Genomic DNA, 19,955 nt, shown 5'->3' on the forward strand with positions numbered 1-19,955 from the left:
CTAACCATGTTGCTACCGGACTGTTTTCATCTTGTCAATTTCTGGGAGTGCTTTATATCCAGAAAATTAGTGTTTTGACTATAGTGAGTCAAATATTTTCCCATTTATCTTTTAACCTGTTTACAGTCATTTCTATCTGGCAAAATTTTTTTCATGTGGCTTACTTTTCTGTGCCTCCTTCACAATTCAGTCAGAAAGGCTTTCCTGACTCCAAAATAATAAACAAATTTGTCCATGTTTTCTTTGAGATTTATCATTAGTCTTTACATTTAAATATTTGATTCATTTGGAATTTATCCAAATATATATATGGCATGAGGTAGTAATCCAATTTTCTTTGTTCCCTGGATGATGCTTCTACTTATTCTAAGATTATCAACAGCTACACTTGGAATTTTTCCCCCATTGATTTGAGGTGATTTGGGTCTATGTCTGGGCTTCATATTCTGTTTAACACACCTATTTGTGAGGCAATTTTAACTATTTAAAGACATTAAAATAAGTTACATATTTCTGTTATTTTTCAGAGTTTCCCTAGTTGCTTCATTTTTCCATAACAACTAAATCCATTTCTCTAGTTCCCTCAAAAACCAAAACAAAACAAAACACCACTTGGTATTTTTGTTAGGATCACCTCAAAGTTGACAAATTAACTTTAGAGAAAAGTGACAGATTTGTTTAGGTTGACTAATCCTACCCAACACGGTTTCCATTTGTTTAAAATTTTTGTGTCCCTCAGAAATGCTTTCAAGTCTTCTTCATATAGGTCTTGTACACTTCATGGGTTATATTCCTGGGTCATTTCATCTTTCTCTTGCTATTATAAATAGTGTATTTTCTTCCACTGTTGACATCTAATTGGTTCTTGTTTCCATTACATTTTAACCTTGATTTGGGGCAACCTCTTGAATTTTTATTTCCCTCACCAGCAAGACTGAGCTAGTATGTCCTTTGCGGGTGGTTTTATGATTCTGGGATAAAGTATAAAGGACTCAGCTCAGCGCCCAGCACATAACGGTGGTTACCATTATTATTTTTAAATACCAGCATTCCCATACCTAAGTAATATATTCCAAGTAATATTTCTAGTTAAATTTCTCTCCAGTTAAGTATGAGGTTTGTATCTTTCTTCTCCCTTACACTGCCATACCAACTTCTAACATATTCCCTTTCCTCTGTATTTCCAGTTACAGAGGAAACTGGAACTCAACTCCCCAACTCAGTGTAGAAATAGACCTATGTTCAGACAGAGGTAACACCAACCTGTCAGGCTTTTACCTAATTACTCTCCAGAAGATAAGTATAGGTCTATTAAGTCCATTTCTGTTAGACTGCCTCGGTATGAAATCTATAGATAAGCAATAACTGGATCAAAAACCAAAGTATATATGTGCTAATTGATAAATACTTGGGAGCAACTGTGGGAAGCAATCTAAGCTCCACTTTACTCTCGTCATATCATACAAAAAAAAAAAAAATCACAAGCTTCTTCAAATAACTTGTAAGTAAGGCAGCATTCCTCCAATTGTTTTCAGATGCTCCTAATTCTGCTCCTCTTTTAGCCTTATGCTATTCCTTCCCCATTCTCATTTCCCTTTCACAAAAGCAACAGCATATCTGAGGACACATTTCCTAGGAGCTCTTGCCTACATGCCAACACATATGCAATATATAGTTAAAATTATTTCAGCTATTAGTGGAATCAAAAAGTAACTTTTATGTGATTGCATCTTGTACTTCAAAAACTTTGCTTCCAGTGAAATCTAGAAGGAAGTCATAAAATCAGGCACAATTAACAGGTTTGTGTTAAGCAAAAACAAGCAAACGAACCTATTAATAAAATTCAAATGAGTGGGCTGTATGATGGTACCTGGCAAATAAATGTTTCAATTTTACAGAAATATTACATCACCAGGTACTTTAAATAGTCCCTACAAAACACAAAATTAAGTACTGTTAACAGATTACTAGTTACTCAAGTAAATAGGTTGCAATCAGGGAGAAATTTACAGTTGAAATGTTAGCCTACTTTGAACTTAAGAGGAAAAAAAAAAACTGGAAATAAAACATCTTATAGGCTGTTAGCACTAATCTTTCTCCCCACTTACAACACTGAATTTCTTATTAATCACTGAATATTTGTTATCAAGTTCAATACAAAATTCACTTCACCCTATCTTTCCTCCCCTCCTAAAACAAAACAATTAACATTCCTTTTCCTGGATTCCACATTTCTATTAATTACTAATTCAACCTAGAACCACACCTGGCTCACCCCTATACCCTGCTTGTTCACTTCCATTTGGTTAACCAAAGCCTGTCCATTCAGCCTCCCCTAATCTCTCCTTGATTTAATAGCTCCTTTGTATTAAAGGGCCATAATTAGAGCCTAACTGATTTCTTTACCTCTAAATTCTCTCCCCTCTTCTCCAGCATGAAAAACCTGATTAATTTTCATTCCAAACTATCAGTGGACATCCACCTTAAAATTAAATTCAAGCTCCCTAATTTGATTAATTCTACAGTCTGAGCACAATTTATCTTCCTAACCTTCTTGCTCACTATTCTCAGACATTTTAGTTAATTAGACTACTATTCCCTCAAAAGGCCTCCAATTTGCCTAATTGCCATTTGAACTGCTTTACCTACAAAGTTCTTATTCTTTCCTCCTTGAAATACTATAATATTATATATCATATATTATCTTCCCTATAGAAACTCACCTACAATCCACTCCATTCCAAATGGTTACAATATTCCTCCATACACAACAGTAATCTGGTTATGCATCTTCTAACACTTAGCACATTTTGTATGCATTTCTGTTTGTATGCATTTCTGTTTTATCTTCCTTTCTGGATCTTTAAATGATATTCATCACAGTATAATCAAAAGCTTGTCAAATGAATACATTTTTAAAACTCATTTACAAATATCTTTTTAGCTTATCAACTTTGTAGAGTGAAGCACAACTATGCTTAATTTTAAAATAAATTCAGTTACCATATCTTCTAGAATTGCTAAAATTATTCTTTTTCCCACAGAAACTAACAAATGCAAATAAAGACTAAGTTGATATATACATACATGGTATCATAATTTATAACAAAAATCTGGAAATAAATTCCAAAAAAACAGAACAAAAATGTTGGTACATTTAAATGATGAAGTATTAAACTATCATTAACAATATCCCTAAGTAATATTTTAAAACATGGGGAAATACTTATTAATACTTATTAAAGTATTATTCAATTATTAGTAAAACAAAAAACTGAGATATAAGAACATACGCCTACTCTGATCACACACATATATGAGTATAGAAAAAGTCTTAAATGACAATAGTACTTATCTATGCATGATAGTATTATGGTTGATTTTTACTTGCCTATATTTTTCAAATTCTCTACCAAGAACACGAAATACTTTCATAATTAGAAAAGAATTATAAACTAAAAATGTGTTATTTCAGAATAGCAGAACACCTAGCAAAGGAATAAAATGAAACTAAACTCAGATATCAATAAAGAATTAGGATATTTTAAAATATGTGAAAAACACATTATTATTAAAGGACTCCAGAATATTTTAAGGTCAACAAAAGCTACACTAAACTTCTGCCATCCTAGAACTGGAGAAAAAAAGAATAATTCCATGCAAATAAAATATTATGGTTTGAAGACTGAGTCACTAATATTCAAGAAACTTCCCTTTTAAATAATAACTCCAATAACACATTCATACACAGCACAGGTTTTTCTCACATGTAAAGTAACTATCACAATCCATTAAGATAATTATATATCTTAATAAATAATTATTGCCTTTTTAATTCCATCAGCATGAAAGAAATCCATGGAAGCTGAAAGGAGATAAATCATGGGCTCTTTAATATGGTTTCTTCATTAGTGCTTCCCACTTTTCTACTAACAATCCTAGCACAAAAAAGCCCCTGTAACAATACATGAATGCATGTCCTTTATTAGGTTTTCTTTAATAGGTACCGGTACCTGATATATACCCAAATACCTGATATACTTTCTAGCCTAGGAAAACTAAATATCTATGAAGTGAGACTTATTTCTTCAAAGCAATTTTAAAAATACATGGGGTCTGTAAGAAATAAGCTTTAATAGTACTACATATTTGTATGACATATTGGGAACACAGAACCCTAAAAACACTTACCAAGATGATGGAAACTAATCACCTAAGCTTTCACCTGCAACACCTAGGAACTCCCCAAACCGCAAAACTGAAATCTACCACCATACTCCTGTTCTTTCAAGGAAAGCAAATCGTTCACTACCAATCAGATAAAAAATATCAACATACCAAACACACACACAAAAAATCACTGGTTCTAAGCCTCTATTTGTTAGACTGCTCAGATTAGGCATCTACTACTATAACTGTCTTCTTTGTGGGTTAAAGGTTTTATAAAGCATTCATCAAACCAATGCATCCTACAAAGAGATACATGGCAGACTTGATAAAATATAACTAATCCAAGTTCCAATGTTGACACCAAATCCACCACACCTGGAAATTACTATGGATCTTGGATAGTAGCATAGCATAGCATTAGACAACAAAGGGAAATAGAATGTGATATATAACAGAAGAAAGAGAAAAGACTAGGTGTTACCATAGTTGTTTGTTTAAATATTCTTCATACCACACAAGGTTATAATGAAGTACCAAAGTGGTAACACAATGCAAACATCTTGGTAAAATAATGATTTATTTTAAAAGGCCATCACATAAAATGGCAAAGAAACAAATTAGTATTTGATCTTCCTTAAATAGAAGATATTACTGTAAATAATTCTAAACATAAGAACAATTTAGTGAATAAGGTAGGTGACTGGTAGACTTAAATTTTCAGATTCAATTTATAGATGTTCACCAGTCACCTGCTGTTTTGACAAGTTACTTACCAACTTGTGCTGCCATTTCTCCGTAAATTTATCCCCTAAGGGTGAGGATAATTCTTGCAAATTGTGTCACAAGCATTTTGAAAGGAACCATGAGTTATTGTGTAATGCTCTTGAAATTCCTCAGATGTAGGGTCCTACACAAAGTAAAGTATTATTATACATCTCTCTAACAGTAGTCATCTGTTTGCATTATGATTTTTCTTTCCTACCCTTGACACTGTGATTCTTGGGCACTAACCTTCCTCAAAGTAAAGTGTCCAAAACAAGCCTCCATTCCTGTCCCAAGTAATTACTTTTTTCAAGTCTTCATATCATCCACATCCTTCTCATCCTTAGAAGGTATCATGAAAACTAAGAGTTATAAAACAAAATAAGCTTCTTTGATATTATATGCTTTGGTTTAATAAGAAATATGTGGGATAATTTGGTATTTTTAATCTTCTCTCAAAGTGAGTAATTTTATTTCACATATTTATACATTTATTTTCCTATTATTTTAAATTGACTATATTTTAAGGAGTTCATGTAAAGATTTATGTTTTATGAACAGAGAGAGCAAGTCAGAAAATGATGAAGCAAAAAGGCAAGCATGTAACTACTGTTAATATGACCAAAATGCTTTCATTGGACTGACCTTACAGTAGAAATCACCATTTTGGGATATAGGAAACAATCAATGCTCATCATCTTTACAACTTCTGTAGAAGAGTTGAACATAAGCTACAACATGTTTATCATACTATTTAAAACTTAATCTGCCACTGACTTTGCAAATCAAGTTAGTCTTCAGTTCAGGAATAAAATATATATATTTGAATTTTTAGTTTATGTTGGCACGATATTACATCCTGAAAACACAACTCTCAACCTTCTTATACAGTTCCTAAAATGGCTTCTTTCTGAATTTACACATCAGAAGGGAGGAGATAGTAAAACATGGTATCGTCATTGTGTAACGTTAATTATAATGAGTAAAAATTTAAGAGTTTTTTTTTTAAACCTCAGAATTACATTAAAATACTGATGGAAACTAGTTTCCTCCTAGGTGAATAAACATTGTTTAATCATCTAAATATGGCATGGGAAAACCTTCATGGGATAAAGATAAAACCACAGGATTTAGAGTGCTCCCTTAACACTGTCAGCCTACTGTCAGTCTTTTAATCTCATTTTACTTCAGTTTTCCTCATTTGGAAAATGGGGACTATAACACCTGTCCTAGCTACAAGACTGTTATGAGGATTAAATGAGATAATCTAACTGAAAGAACTCTGTAAACCATGAAAAGCTATCAAACAATCATCTCTAAGAGGACTACATCATATTATTTACAAATTTATGGTCAAAAAATATTTAGTACTGTTTCTAACATGAAACAAATGGAAGTAGATGTGCAAAACATTAGGACTATGGTTACCAAAAATAATACCTATTATTGAATATACAATGAACAAATGATCTTGTTAAAAGAAAAAAGGACACTTCCTATACTTAAAATATTCAGAAATGAATTTGGAAGGAAATATAAAACAATTTACTTAGATAAACCGGTCTAGCATATTAAAGATCAGATATATTTACCTGTTAGCTATGAATTAAGAAATGAAGAGCCACTAGCTATAAAAGAGTTTTAAAATTTTTTTATGAAGGAAAAATACATACACAAAAGTGAAACAGATGTTCACCCCTCTGGAAATTATCAAAAAGAGCTCATAGTGATAGCAAGGGGCATACATATACAAGAGAACGGAGATGAACATGGACACAATCTGTACTCTTGGTATATAATAAAGAGTATCAGTGAGCCTTTCCTATGCGGTTCCTAAAATTTTCAGGATGGAAACCTCTCCCAATAGGTAGGCTGAATCTATTTACTACAGTATAACTCTCAAGATTAGCTTATCCTTAATGAATGAAGCCACCTTTCTCTTTCATTCCTTATTACAAAATATTTAATATGTTTATAAAGCCAGTTATCTATAAGGAAACAATTCCTAGCTCCCTCCTTTCTATATTGTCAGTTCAAAGCTCTGATGAAATGAATTATGTTTATTACATGGTTCTACAAAATCAGACTCATTCAATTAACAGAAAACTTTAAAACCAATTAAATAAGAACTCTTTACCTTCCAATTCAGGTCTTAAACTCACAAATTAAAAAAAAAAAGTTGGGGAAGGAGTACATTTAAATCATTAAAGATTTATTCCCAAGGGAAATAATTTTATTTAAAAACATTAGAGGTTTCCACTCAAACACCTTAAATCAAAACTGAGGTTAAAAAAGTCCCTATCAGAGCAACTGCTACCTTTTGAACTTTTACTTTCTCCTAACTCTGTAATTCATATATACTTCAATGTGTTACTGAACCTGGATTTCCAGTAAAAAGCTTTTCTCAAGATCAGGCTCCTCTCCTATACAACTAAAAACTATTTCAGTTCCAGACTTACTTTCTGACTACATATGTGATCAGTGGTTGAATTAAAATTAAGACTTTATTTTCTTCCAGAAATCTTCAATCTATCCCACAATGACATTTCCTATTATTTAAATTTCCCAGTTTCAGGGACACTATCATATCATGTCAACTGTCAATCTTCTCCAGCTATTTCATTTATGTATGCCACATCTCCCAAATCAGGCTGCAAATTTTTCGAAGACAAAATTCATGACTTTTTCACTTTTCTAGTCCATAAATGTGCCCAGGACAATACCTCTTCAATCCTGAAGAGGTACTGTAAGTTAGGTAAACCCACCCTCCCAACTTTATATTACCAAATAACGTTTCCAAAATAAACCAATACGGTGATATAAATGTCACAATGCAATCATCACAATGTCAACATGACCACAAAAAACCCTCTTCTGGCTAGTTAAGTTTCTCAGAATCTTACCTATAGAGTTAAAAGCTGATAAAGACACATCCTACTAATGCACAGTGTCTACCCTGTCCTGGACACAAAACAGATGCTCAGTAACATTTAAAAAATTTAAACTTTAGTAAATTTCAGTAACCACATTACCAATTTCTTTGTACTGGCTTTGTACCTTTTACTTGTCCTGTGGCCTGTCAGAAATTACTAAAACAATACAGAGATATGTTCAATTATTTCTGTGGAGCATGTCAAGTATAAAAAAGGCAATAGCCCCAAAACCATGAAAATCTCAACTTGAGGCAGCATTCCAAGCTAAGCAAAAAAAGTAAAGGATACATCCACCTCTGAAGCAGTGATAGCAAATACATATCAATAAATTACCATTGTCTACATACCACAACCTCAATACCTAAGATTATGAAATTCTGGTAAGATTCCATAAAACATTCTTAGTGAGGTAGAATATAAGACAGCTGCCACTTTACCTTGAATTCTGCAATTATTAAACCTACTGTATTAAGGACTGCTACCATTCATCCAAAAGATTTAAATTACAAATTAAGGCAGAAGGAAAAAGATTAAGATCCTACCAAAAAGAAAGGATGGAAACTATACAGGATTTACAAGTTAGAAAGGTGAGGTTTGGCATGGTAGTGAGATGATATGGAAGATGAATAACATGCTTTAATTTAATATTTAATATTTTACTATTTTATACCTACATTTACCTCTCAAAAGTAGACTAACAATAGAAGCCACTTAAATAATGAAGTGGTAAAGAAAAATAATTCCACAGAAAATACTTAAGTGCCATTATTGTTAAAGTTAAAAGAAGAAACTATAAATCAGTACAGCGGAGGCCCTATCTGAATTTACCCACCTTAAAAATTAACTTTTAGTAATCATTAATTAAGAGCAAAATTCACTTAACAGTATTTCTAAGTGTGGTAATAATCTTGTTTTAAAATACGTCTGTATATCTAGAAAGAGAACATGATTTGTGAACAAATCCCTCAAAATTCTCGTTATACCCTAAAAATTATTCTACATTTGGCTTATAAGACAACTACAAAATCAGGGCATATTATAGTCACAAAACTTTTAATAGCTAGTGCTTCTACTTGAAAATAGGAAATTAGGGGAATAAAAGATATTTCTAACTAAACCAAATAAAATTTTGTTTTTAAAATACAACAATAGGGAGAACAATAGGAAAATGAGGATATATTTTAGGCAACCTTCCATCTTATTTACTTTTCTTTCTGATGTATTGAAAATAACATGATAGATCATGCATTTAAAATCTGCCAAGGTAGCTGAATAGCACTTATTAAACAGGACCTACATATATGCTCTATACCTATATAATCTGTCCAAAAGAAAAGGTATCCACATGGCATGCTGAGTTTTCTCTATTGTTTTACATAATAATTATATTCTAAAACCAAAGCTTCATACAATAAGGGTTTATAACAACAGTTTAAAAAAATAGAAACCACGAAGTAATTGAAGTACTTAGAAGCATGCAATTGTAAAGGATATATTTAACTCCAGCTCTGCTTTTAAAGCTTAATAAAAAACATAGGTCTAGTACTAAAGAAATTCCTTGACATTTCAAACTTAGATGATATAATTATTAGAAAGAGCAAACAAAATTTTCAACTTACCTGGTTTCTTTCTGGATTTTTCATGACCCAGCTGTCCTAGATCATTACATCCACATGTGTACACTGTTCCATCATCCAGTACAAATACAGTATGTCTGAGTCCACATCCCACATCTCGGACCTTTTTATTTATAAAAAAGTCACTTTTTCTGGGCTCTAGCACAATTTCTTCATCAATTCCACCCAAACCTAGCTGTCCAAAAGATGCATTTCCCCAGCACAACATGTTTGTAATTCTTTTGGTCTTCCAGTTTCAATAAAAACCTTCCTTCTGAAACACTGGAAAGTTGGAGGTATCCCTATGTCTGAAGAGATACAAAAAAAGTTAATATGACTTCAAGGAAAACACATATAATTATTCTCTCAAGTGCTATGCTACAGTAATTACTACATAGTAAACATGGAACCTATTTTATCAGATGCTACATTAAGTATCATCCGGTTTCAGAAACCAAACAACTGTATTTTTAGAAATATATAGAATCATTTACAAAAAAAATTCTCTCCACAATTCTTTGCAAAATTTAAAACCTATTACTAGAGTTGCTACCTTGTGAAATCATTTCATTCTAAGAAATAAAACATCTACCCACTACCCCCAAATCAATATATACACAGTGAAAAACTGTGCCAACTACACAAACAAAACCCTGCAATCCCCCTCAAAGCCTAACATAATTAAGCCTTTAAATACCCACCTCTGCATCAGCAAACTGAAGTTATTTGTAACAGAAATAAAACCAATAATGGAAACTTTAAACTTCCCACAATTTAAATAATCTTCCAATTATTCACACTAACAAGCCCTATAGAACAGCACGGTTCTCTCTTCAAACCTCAATCTTAAGACAATCGCCTCCCAAGACATTTTACAGATCAAAATAGTAATACTCCGACCTCACCACTTAATTTTAAAACTAAACCTACATAATACATACTCACAAAAGAAAATACGCGGTTTAAATATCAAGATGCTCTCCCCAATTCAACATTTTCTATTACGAATGGTAACTGTGACTGAAAAATATTTCCCGTGGGCAATCTGTATCTATCTACACCTCTGAGACAAGTATTTGGAAACGGGAAAAAAAAAAAAAAAAACTGCAAATAACCCCAGTACTGCCGATTTTTCAAGAACAGGAATGGGGGGATGGGACATTAATAGTCTGGTGGCGAAATCTGTAGAACTTTCCAGTACACTGAAGATTTCTTCCCTTGTAAAGATGCCTATCAAAGAGTCCATTTCATGCAAACCCACACAGATTTTTAAACACATCACGTTACTAAATAACAATTACAGGAAGTCAGCCTTATTCCCGCTGTAGTCACCCACATTCCTTACACAGAACCTGAGAAGTTTCAAAATCCAACTTTCCTACGTTCGGGCTAGCTATTACCAAAGCTGTCCATTCCGTGACCTATCCATTCAGAAAAGTTTGGTTTTATTCTTTTGGGACATCGGAACTCGATGGTTCCTAAGAGTTCTGCATTGTCTAACCTTTTTTTTTTTTTTTTTTTTTTAAGAACAGAGGATAGAAAAATACCTCAAATATTTTAGCGCATGAGGGTTAATCATCCTTTTCTTTTAAAAAGTCAGAAGATATGAAAAAGGCGTCCTCTCGCTAGCAACAGGTAGGGGAATGAGAAGCACTTTATTCCCATCATCCCCGGAACAGGCACTCGGATCAGCTCACGGGAACCAGGAGAGAGAAATCGTCCGTACACACCCAGCCCCGCGGGCCGACCGGCCAACCACGGCAGCCGCCCGCTCGCAGCAGCCGCAGAGGCCACCGACAGGGTCCGCAGTTCGGCGGCCCTCAATCCGAGGTAGGCCCTTCCCCAAGGAGGTGCGACATTCCAGCCCCCCGGCCCGAGATCCCCCGCCGTCCGCGCCCCCCGCCCCCCACCCTGAAGAAGCGCTGAGAAAGCACCCAGCGCCAAGCCGGCCTGTATCCGCCCGGCCCGGCCTGCCCCCTCCCTAACGCCGTCACACGCCCCCGAACCCACCGGGGCAACGACTCACCCAGCCCCTCACGGCAGGGGAAGCCCAGGGCGACGGGGGGCGGCGTCTCCCCAGAGAGTGAGGCAGCGCGGCAGCTGAGGCAAGTCTCCAGCTCCTGGACCTTCCTCCTTCAGCCGCCGGCGGCGAACACCAGAGCTCCTCCCGCGTCCGTGCTGCTGCTCCGCGGCTCCCCTCCTCGGCTCCTGTGAAACTTTACCGGGTACCTAGAGAAAAACAGCAGCCGCCGCTGTCCAGTCCAGAGACAGCCGTCAGCGACCCGGATGGAGCGGGCGGGGAGGGACAGGCGGCAAGCGGGGCGGAGAGCGCGAGGGGTGGGGAGAGTTGGGGAAGAGACTGGGGAGGAGAAGGGAAAGGGGGAAGGTAGGTACGCGGGGAGGGGGAGGGGCAGGCCGGAAGTGAGCTACGGAGCACGCGCACGAGCCCGCCCACTTCCCGGTCCACGCGCCTGCGCTGGAATCCTCCCAGGGCACCTCGACTCGCGCGCCTGCGCAGTGTTGCCGCTTTGCGTTGCTTGGAGGAAAATGCCAAATACAGAAGTTGGAGTTGGCCACGGCGGTTGGGAGTGTTTTGCGTGTCTTGTAACAAAGGTTCTGCGCGCTGAATGGCATTTTGGTGAAGAAAAATCTCTCCGTTTGCTGGTTTGGCTTTCTCCCTAGAGGCTCCAGTCTATTAGTTCATGCTTCCTTTTTACAAAGAGAATTTGGAGTGGCAGATACACATCACAAATCCGAATACAAAGACGGGTGAAACCTTTTCTTATACGCTTAGCCTCAACGGGAGCTAATCTGAGGATGCCAGGTATATTCATAGCGATGACTGAACCAGCTGGCAAATGTATCTGCACCACCAGTTCAGGCTCCTGGTGTGATGGCTGCCATCGCTTTCTGCGCTCTGCCTGAAAGATACACTACACAGTGCAGGGCCTCCTTCATTCAGAGAAAATTAAGCAGTGCATGCATGTGACTGGAGTCCTTGCTTCATAAAAACGGAATCTGGCTTTCCTCGGGCAGTGTTCATAACAATCTGTTAAAAATGAGGAAAACTTGAAACAAGGTACTCCTGAAATTTTGCTAGACTTTGCTAGAACCTGTGACATCAGAGTGAATGTTGAGAACTCAGGAAGCTTTCCTCAATAAACCATGTTTCTTTATTTCATTGAAAAATCAATTTCAGATTAGGAAATGTCTGTGCTAGAATGTGTATGTGTATTATCTTCTCACAGCTGCCATAACAAAGTATCATTAATTGGATGAATTAAAACAGATTTGCTGTCTCACAGTTATGGAGACTGGAAGTTGGCAATCAGTGTGGCAGCAGGATTGGTTCTCTCTTGAGGTCTCCCAGGAGAATACTCTCCATACATTTTTAACTTCTGGGGGTTGCTGACAATCTTTGGTATTTCTTCATTTGTCCATGCATCACTCTAATCTCTGCCTCCATCTCTGTATGATGTTCTTCCTGGTGTGTCCATGTCCAAATTTCCCTTTTATAAGGACACCATTCATTGGGTTAAGGTCCACCCTGATCCATTATGACCTCTTTTTAACTGAATTACATCTGCAAAGACCCTCTTTCCAAATAAGGTCACATTTTCAGGTACTAGAATTTAGAGTGAAGCATATCTTTGGGGGATTCAATTCAACCCACAACAATGTATTATAGAAACAAGCATAAAAATGTCAAGATACTTAAGTAAAGAAGGCATAATTTCCATATTGGGAGTGGTGGGATACTAACAAAAACATATGTTTTTATTTTGATAACTTCATTGCCCTGGACTTTTGTTGTCTTTTTACCTAAAGGATTTGATGTCTCAATATATCATTAAAGGGGGAAATTGTGGGATCTGATATCTTTAAGGTGTGTACTTGACATTGCAACAAATAAACACTAAAACTTGAGTGGCTTAATATAATGGAAGTATATTTTATTTTATATTTTAACAGCCCAATTGAGTGTTCCTAATGAGTGATGAAGCTGATTTCTAGGAACCTTGGGAGATGGAGGCACAGGGAGCTCCTTAAAACGCTTGTTGGGGGGATCCCTGGGTGGCTCAGCGGTTTGGCGCCTGCCTTTGGCCCAGGGCAAGATCCTGGAGTCCCGGGATCGGGTCCCGCGTCGGGCTCCCGGCATGGAGCCTGCTTCTCCCTCCTCCTGTATCTCTGCCTCTCTTTCTCTCTATGTCTATCATAAATAAATAAATAAATCTTAAAAAAAATTTTTAGAAAAAACCCTTGTTGGGGAGATGCCACATACCACTTCTGCACCAATAACATTTGCAAGAACCACATACCTAGATACAAAGGACCTGGGAAACACTACAGTCTGAGTTCCCAGGTACTTCTTCTTTTTTTTTTTAAGATCTTATTTATTTATTTATTTATTTATTTGAGAGAGAGAGAATGCAAGAGCACAAGCAGTGGAGAGAGAAAAGCAAGCTACCCATCGAGCAGGGAGCCCAGTGCGGTGCTCAGTCCCAGGACCCTGATCTTGACCTGAGCTGAAGGCAGATGCTTAACTGACTGAGCCACCCAGGCACCCTGCCAGGTGCTCCTTTAAACTATGGAAGAGAAAGCATGAATTAGTGGACAGCTATCCCTGCCATATGAATGCATCTTTGGAATATTTCTAAAGATGAGTCTTGCTTGTTAGAAAGTGGAAAGGACATTTCTAGATATTTGTTTTAACCTTATAAACCTATGAAACTATGGTGCAAGAACTTAGAAAACAACCTTTAAGTTAAGACAGGTGTCGGTTCAGAGGGTAGTTTGGATAATGTAAATTTGTTGTATAAAAGCAGCATTAGATAAATGAGTATGGCTTCTGGTGCTGGTTTCTATGGATTCAGAGCCTGAGGCTACAGACCATCTCAGACTTCTGTCCATCTTCTCAAAGATACCTAAAGACATTTATTAATGGTCTGTTTTACAGAAAATTACCTCTCAATCACAATTTCTATAGGTGGGGAATGTTGATGATCCATATTTCACTGGGTTGTGAGGATTTAATAAGGTAACATGTACAGTGCACTGTACCTGGCAAGTGTTTAGAAGATATTAGCTATTTAGCATTTCATCTCACCAATAATGATGTAATTTTAATTTAGAAGAAATGTAAAATACCTTTTACTTATTGTGTTATTTTCATTAATAATAATAATAATAATAATAATAATAATAATGCCCAGACTGTTGAAAGACCACTAAAATAGATATTCATTCTGTCACACTCTACCCTTTTTTCCTTTCCATCCAGACACACTGCTTGCACTGGATCTCACCTCACTTCCATTTATGTCTCTACTGGTCATTTCTCTAGTCTTCCTTGACCATCCTATCCATATACTACCCTGACCATCCTATCCATATACTACCCCCAACTCTCTAGAATCTTACCATGCTTTATTTTATTTCATATCCATGATCACTACCTTATATTCTATTGTATAATACATAAATGTAGGGATCCCTGGGTGGCGCAGCGGTTTGGCGCCTGCCTTTGGCCCAGGGCGCGATCCTGGAGACCCGGGATCGAATCCCACGTCGGGCTCCCGGTGCATGGAGCCTGTTTCTCCCTCTGCCTATGTCTCTGCCTCTCTCTCTCTCTCTCTGTGTGACTATCATAAATAAATAAAAATTATTAAAAAAAATACATAAATGTATAATATTTATTATATTGTATGTCATATATTGATATCTTTTAAAATAATCAATTATATACAATCTATATATACAGCTTGCCTTGAATAGCACAAGTTTGAACTGCATGAGTCCACTTACATGAATTCCTCATGATAATGTACTGTAAATATATTTTCCTTATGACTTTTTACTTTTTAAATTTTCTTTTCCATAGCTTACTTTATTGTAGGAATACAGAATATAGTACATATAACATACAAAATATGTGTTAATCAATTGTTGATGTTATTGGTAAGGCTTCTGGTCAACAGTAGGCTAGTAATTAAGTATTTGGGGAAGTCAGAAGTTATACATGGATTCTGCAGGTGATCCGTAACCCCTACATTGTTCAAGGGTCAGCTGTGTTATATAGATAGATATATAACTTTTGTCTCCTCCACTGCAATGAAAACTCAATAAAGGCAGGAATTTTGTCTGTTTTACTCAGTGCTCTATTCTAAGTATCTTGAACAGTTCCTAATCCACAGCAAATACTCAAAAAAATTATTGAATTAATTTATTAATAGTATTGGTAGCATAAATTATCACAACCTTTTTATCAATAAATTTGCCAGTAATATTTCAAGAGCTAGTAAATTTCACTCAGCAATAGTTAACAATATCTGTTATGAGACATTGTACTAAACTATTTATCTGTATTATATTGCACCTGGACTCTGTCCTAAGAAAATACAAGATGTAGTTAACAAATCTTTATTGTGAGCACCCACTGTGTGCCATGTCCCAATTCTAATAGGAGAAATAGATAAAAACAAAGAGGCAGCAAATAAAATTATGAACAAAGATTTTTATTGTGATATTGTGATTTCTAATAGCAAAAGTTAAAAACAACCTAAATTCCAAAAAATGGAGAAATGGAATGTGTGCAAATGTTAGTCTTTTTATTGTTAACTTTGATAGAATTTGTCACCAATTGCCGCCAGATCATAGGTTCTGCCGTGAGGGGACAACTGGACAAACCTCCTTCAGTCATTTTCCCCACTCCTGCCTTCCAAGTTCAGAGTGTTCAATCAAGCAGTTACCCCTCTACATTTACTTCAGCCCCTCAGTGAGTCCCTCCATCTTTTCATACGATTTCATGGGCCCAGTGTTTATCTCATCTTCTTGGTCTTTGACCTAGCATTATGGCCTCCACCTGAAATGTACAAAAGACAGGCAGATCTGTAAGATTCTTGAACAAATCATTACTGAACACCTACTCTTGTGCTGTCTTCCCTCTTCTAGTAAGATATATATAAAACAAGTAGGCACCAAATAAAAGTACTTCAAACTGTAAAAATATCAAGGAGATAAATAAAAGATAGAAATGGAGAATAGAGTAAGTCATTGAAATAGAATGGACAGTGAAGGCTTCAATAGAGGAGTTACTATTAAAATTGAAAACAGGAGCACCTGGGTGGCTCAGTCAGTTATGCGTCTGCCTTTGGCTCAAATCATGATCCCAGGGTCCTGGGATGGAGCCCTGCATCAGGCTCTCTGTTCCACAGGAGCCTTATTCTCCCTTTCCATCCTCCTGCCGCTCCCCCTGCTTGTGTTTGTTCTCTCTCTCACACACAAATAAATAAATAAATAAAATCTAAAAAACAAAAACAAAAAACAAAGAGAAGGGTCAAGCCTTATGGAAAGAGAGATGAGAAAACATTCTAAATGGAGGAAGCAAAGTGAAGCCTTTGAGGGAGGAAGGAACTTGGCATTTTCCAGGAATTGAAAGAAAATCAGAGTAGATAGAGTTCAGGGGCACGAGATATGTTTGATGATAGTCAGAGGCTAGGTCAAGTAGATCATATTAAAGGGTTTTATTGCAACTATTGTTCAAGAGGGTTAAGCCAGGAGAGAGGGGCAACAATTTTAAGTGTTAAAAAAGATTACTTTTGGGGACATCTGGGTGGCTCAGTTGGTTGAGCATCTGACTTTTGGTTTTGGCTCAGATCATGATCTTGGGGTCTTGAGATCAAGCCCTACATTGGGCTCTGCACTCAGCGGGGAGTCTACTGGAGATTCTCTCCCTCTGGCCTCCCACCCCCACTCTCTCTCAAATAAATAAATAAATCTTTAAAAAGAAAAAGGTGACTTTTGCTGCTGAAGTGGACAGGACTGCTGAAGTAGAGGAGGGTGAAGTGGATGAAGTTATTTAGGAGGCTTTGCAATAATTCAAGTGAATTAATGGTGGGGACTACAGTAGTGGTGATGGTGGTAAAGTGAAGAAAATAGGTTCAAAACATACTTTTGGGGATAGGACTAGCAGGGTTGCAATGGATGGTTTGTAGGGGATCAGAAAACAGGAGGAATGTTGGGTGATCACCACTAGTTTTCTGACTTGACATTTACAAAGATGAGGATGGCTGGTGAGGGAAGAGAGAAGACACGTTTTCACTAGGAGAAATTGTGTTGCATTTTGATTTTAAGTTTGAAAAATCAAGAATGTGTTTCTGTATTCATTTGGTAGGGCTTCCATAACAAAATATCACAGACTAGGTGGCATAACCAACAGAAAATTATTTTCTCTAAATTCTGGAGGCTAGAAGTCAGACACCAAGGTGTTGACAGTTTTGGTTTCTTCCGAGACCTCTCCTTGGTTTACAGATTGCCTCCTTCTCCCTGGCTGATCACAGGGCCATTCCTTGGTCCCTGTGTTCTTTGTGTCCTAGTCTCCTTGTAAAGACACTGGTCATATAGGGTTGGGGCTCACCCATTTAAACTCAGTCTACTTTAATTCTTTAAAGCTCTATTTCAGGGGTGACTGGGTGGCTCAGTGAGTTAAGTGTCTGCCTTCAACTTGGGTCATGATCCTGGGGTGCTGGGATCAAGCCCTAAGTTGTACTCCCTGCTCGGTGCAAATCCTGCTTCTTCCCCTACCTGCTTGTGCATATTCTCTCTCTCTCTCTCTCTCTCTCTCTGTCAAATAAATAAAATATTTTTAAAATAATAAAAAATTCAAAAATAAGGCCCTATCTCCAAATATGGCCATATTCTGAGGTACTGGGGGTTAGACTTCAGGATATGATTTTGGGAAGACATAATTGAGCCCTTAACAGTTTTTTTAAATTGCATTATAAAAAGTCTTTCTTCTGTTATCTTAGTTGTGTATGAGCCTAGCCCAAAGTGAGTGAGATAGAAGAAAAAACTCTTTTTTAAAAAAAGATTTTATTTATTTATTCATGAGAGACACAGAGAGAGGCAGAGACATAGACAGAGGAAGAAACAGGCTCCCCGCGGGGACCCCAGTGTGGGACTCGATCCCGAAACTCCAGGATCATGACCTGAGCTGAAGGCAGATGCTCAACCGCTGAGCCCCCCAGGTGTCCCAGAAAACACTCTCTTTTGCCACATAGATGAGAAAACACAGAAGAAAATTCTGGCCCTTTTTAATCCAAGCAAAAGCATTTTATTGATAATATTATGATATGATATATGCTATCTAATCTACAACATTAAAAGTAATAATTCTGAATATTTATTATAGAATATTTCTCAACTGTCAGTGTCACAACTATGCTAACCTCCTTTCTTGCTTCAAATATACATTCCGGCTTCAGTTACTTTCTCAGTATCCCAGCATGAATCAGTAGTAAATGTTCGTGTTATGAGTATCTGAAATATTTTTAAATGCTCTTTTATAACTCTATAAATTCTTTGTGTTTGCTTTTCACCCCCTAATTACCAGAATTCAGCTAGCATTCAAATAGACATAAGCCCGAAAATCACATGTAATGTGGTCCTTGACCAGTATGTGGGGATGTGTCCATGCCTTTGAAATTACAGTGCGATTACTCCAGTTACTACACTTTCTAAACAGAAAGTTATCAAAACATCGTGGAGTTTTTTATGTGTCAATGGTGGCAAAAACAAAAATTGTTAAAGTCTTAAAATTAATTTTATCCTGAAGCAATCAGAAGATGAGGATTCTGTGAGTCCAATTAATAATGAACATCACCAAAGCAATAGAATGTGAAGTATGGGATCTATACTTCTATGAATCTTTTAAATCTGTGTTTTCTTAAAAACAAAAACAAAAACAAAGTAGCAATAAAGAGGAAGAATCTCAACTATTAGAACTTAACAGTTAAACTTTTGGGCAGCAAATGGAGTTATTTTGTTGCTACTGATTTCAGAGTCTTACAAAGATATTTGAGGTTGGGAAGTTCCAATTTAGCTGTTAGAAATATGAAATCTGGGAAATTTGATTTATTCTGTCCCTAGTCCCAGGTCCTACACCAAGCTATCATTAATAAAACCATCAAGTCAAAGGGCAAGATTATATATGTATGTATATAGAAACACATATGCACACACATACATATATACATACATAGACATATTTTTTTATAAGTGTATATTTTTAAGTGACATGTCTCACTGCCCTCAAACAGGATCAGGACTAAAGCTAATTATAACTACAGGTTTGTGTCAAATTAACAGTACTACTTCTTTGAACACAAATTAGCTGCAGCATGATTATCTCCATCTATTGAATCCTTTAATAATAACTTCCAAAGTAATGGTATAAAAGAAACAGCATTGCTGTGCATACTAATCAACTATCACTTTTTATAAGGAGAACTGACAACATATTTTAAGAGTGTTAAAAATCTTATGAAGGCAGCACAGAGAACTGCAAAATTAAGGAAAAACTTTTTAAACTCCCCCTCAAAAAACCATAAATAAATAAATAAACAAACAAACTCCCCCTCAATGCTCATATGACCCATGTACTCTAGAACCAACTGTTGGTTGTCTTCAGCACACA

The 19,955-nt window shown here is 36.4% G+C and overlaps 1 protein-coding gene across 6 annotated transcripts in view; it reads right to left on the reverse strand.

Moving 5' to 3' along the window:
- The window catches only part of HERC4 (HECT and RLD domain containing E3 ubiquitin protein ligase 4), a 158,127-nt gene extending 146,216 nt beyond the window's left edge, over window positions 1-11,911 (reverse strand). For all 6 annotated transcript variants that reach the window (XR_012001097.1, XR_012001096.1, XM_026003496.2 and 3 more), the window contains exons 1-2: window positions 11,508-11,911; window positions 9,485-9,789 (exon numbers count right to left, since the gene is read on the reverse strand). Coding sequence is in view for 4 of the 6 variants with exons in the window: in XM_026003496.2 (XP_025859281.1) it covers window positions 9,485-9,710 (226 nt within the window). In the remaining 2 variants the exon portion in view is untranslated. The remainder of the gene's footprint in view (window positions 1-9,484; window positions 9,790-11,507) is intronic.
- Between the last annotated feature and the right edge of the window lie 8,044 nt (window positions 11,912-19,955).

This window comes from Vulpes vulpes, chromosome 4 (genome assembly GCF_048418805.1).
Source record: "Vulpes vulpes isolate BD-2025 chromosome 4, VulVul3, whole genome shotgun sequence".
Classification (NCBI taxonomy): domain Eukaryota; kingdom Metazoa; phylum Chordata; class Mammalia; order Carnivora; family Canidae; genus Vulpes; species Vulpes vulpes.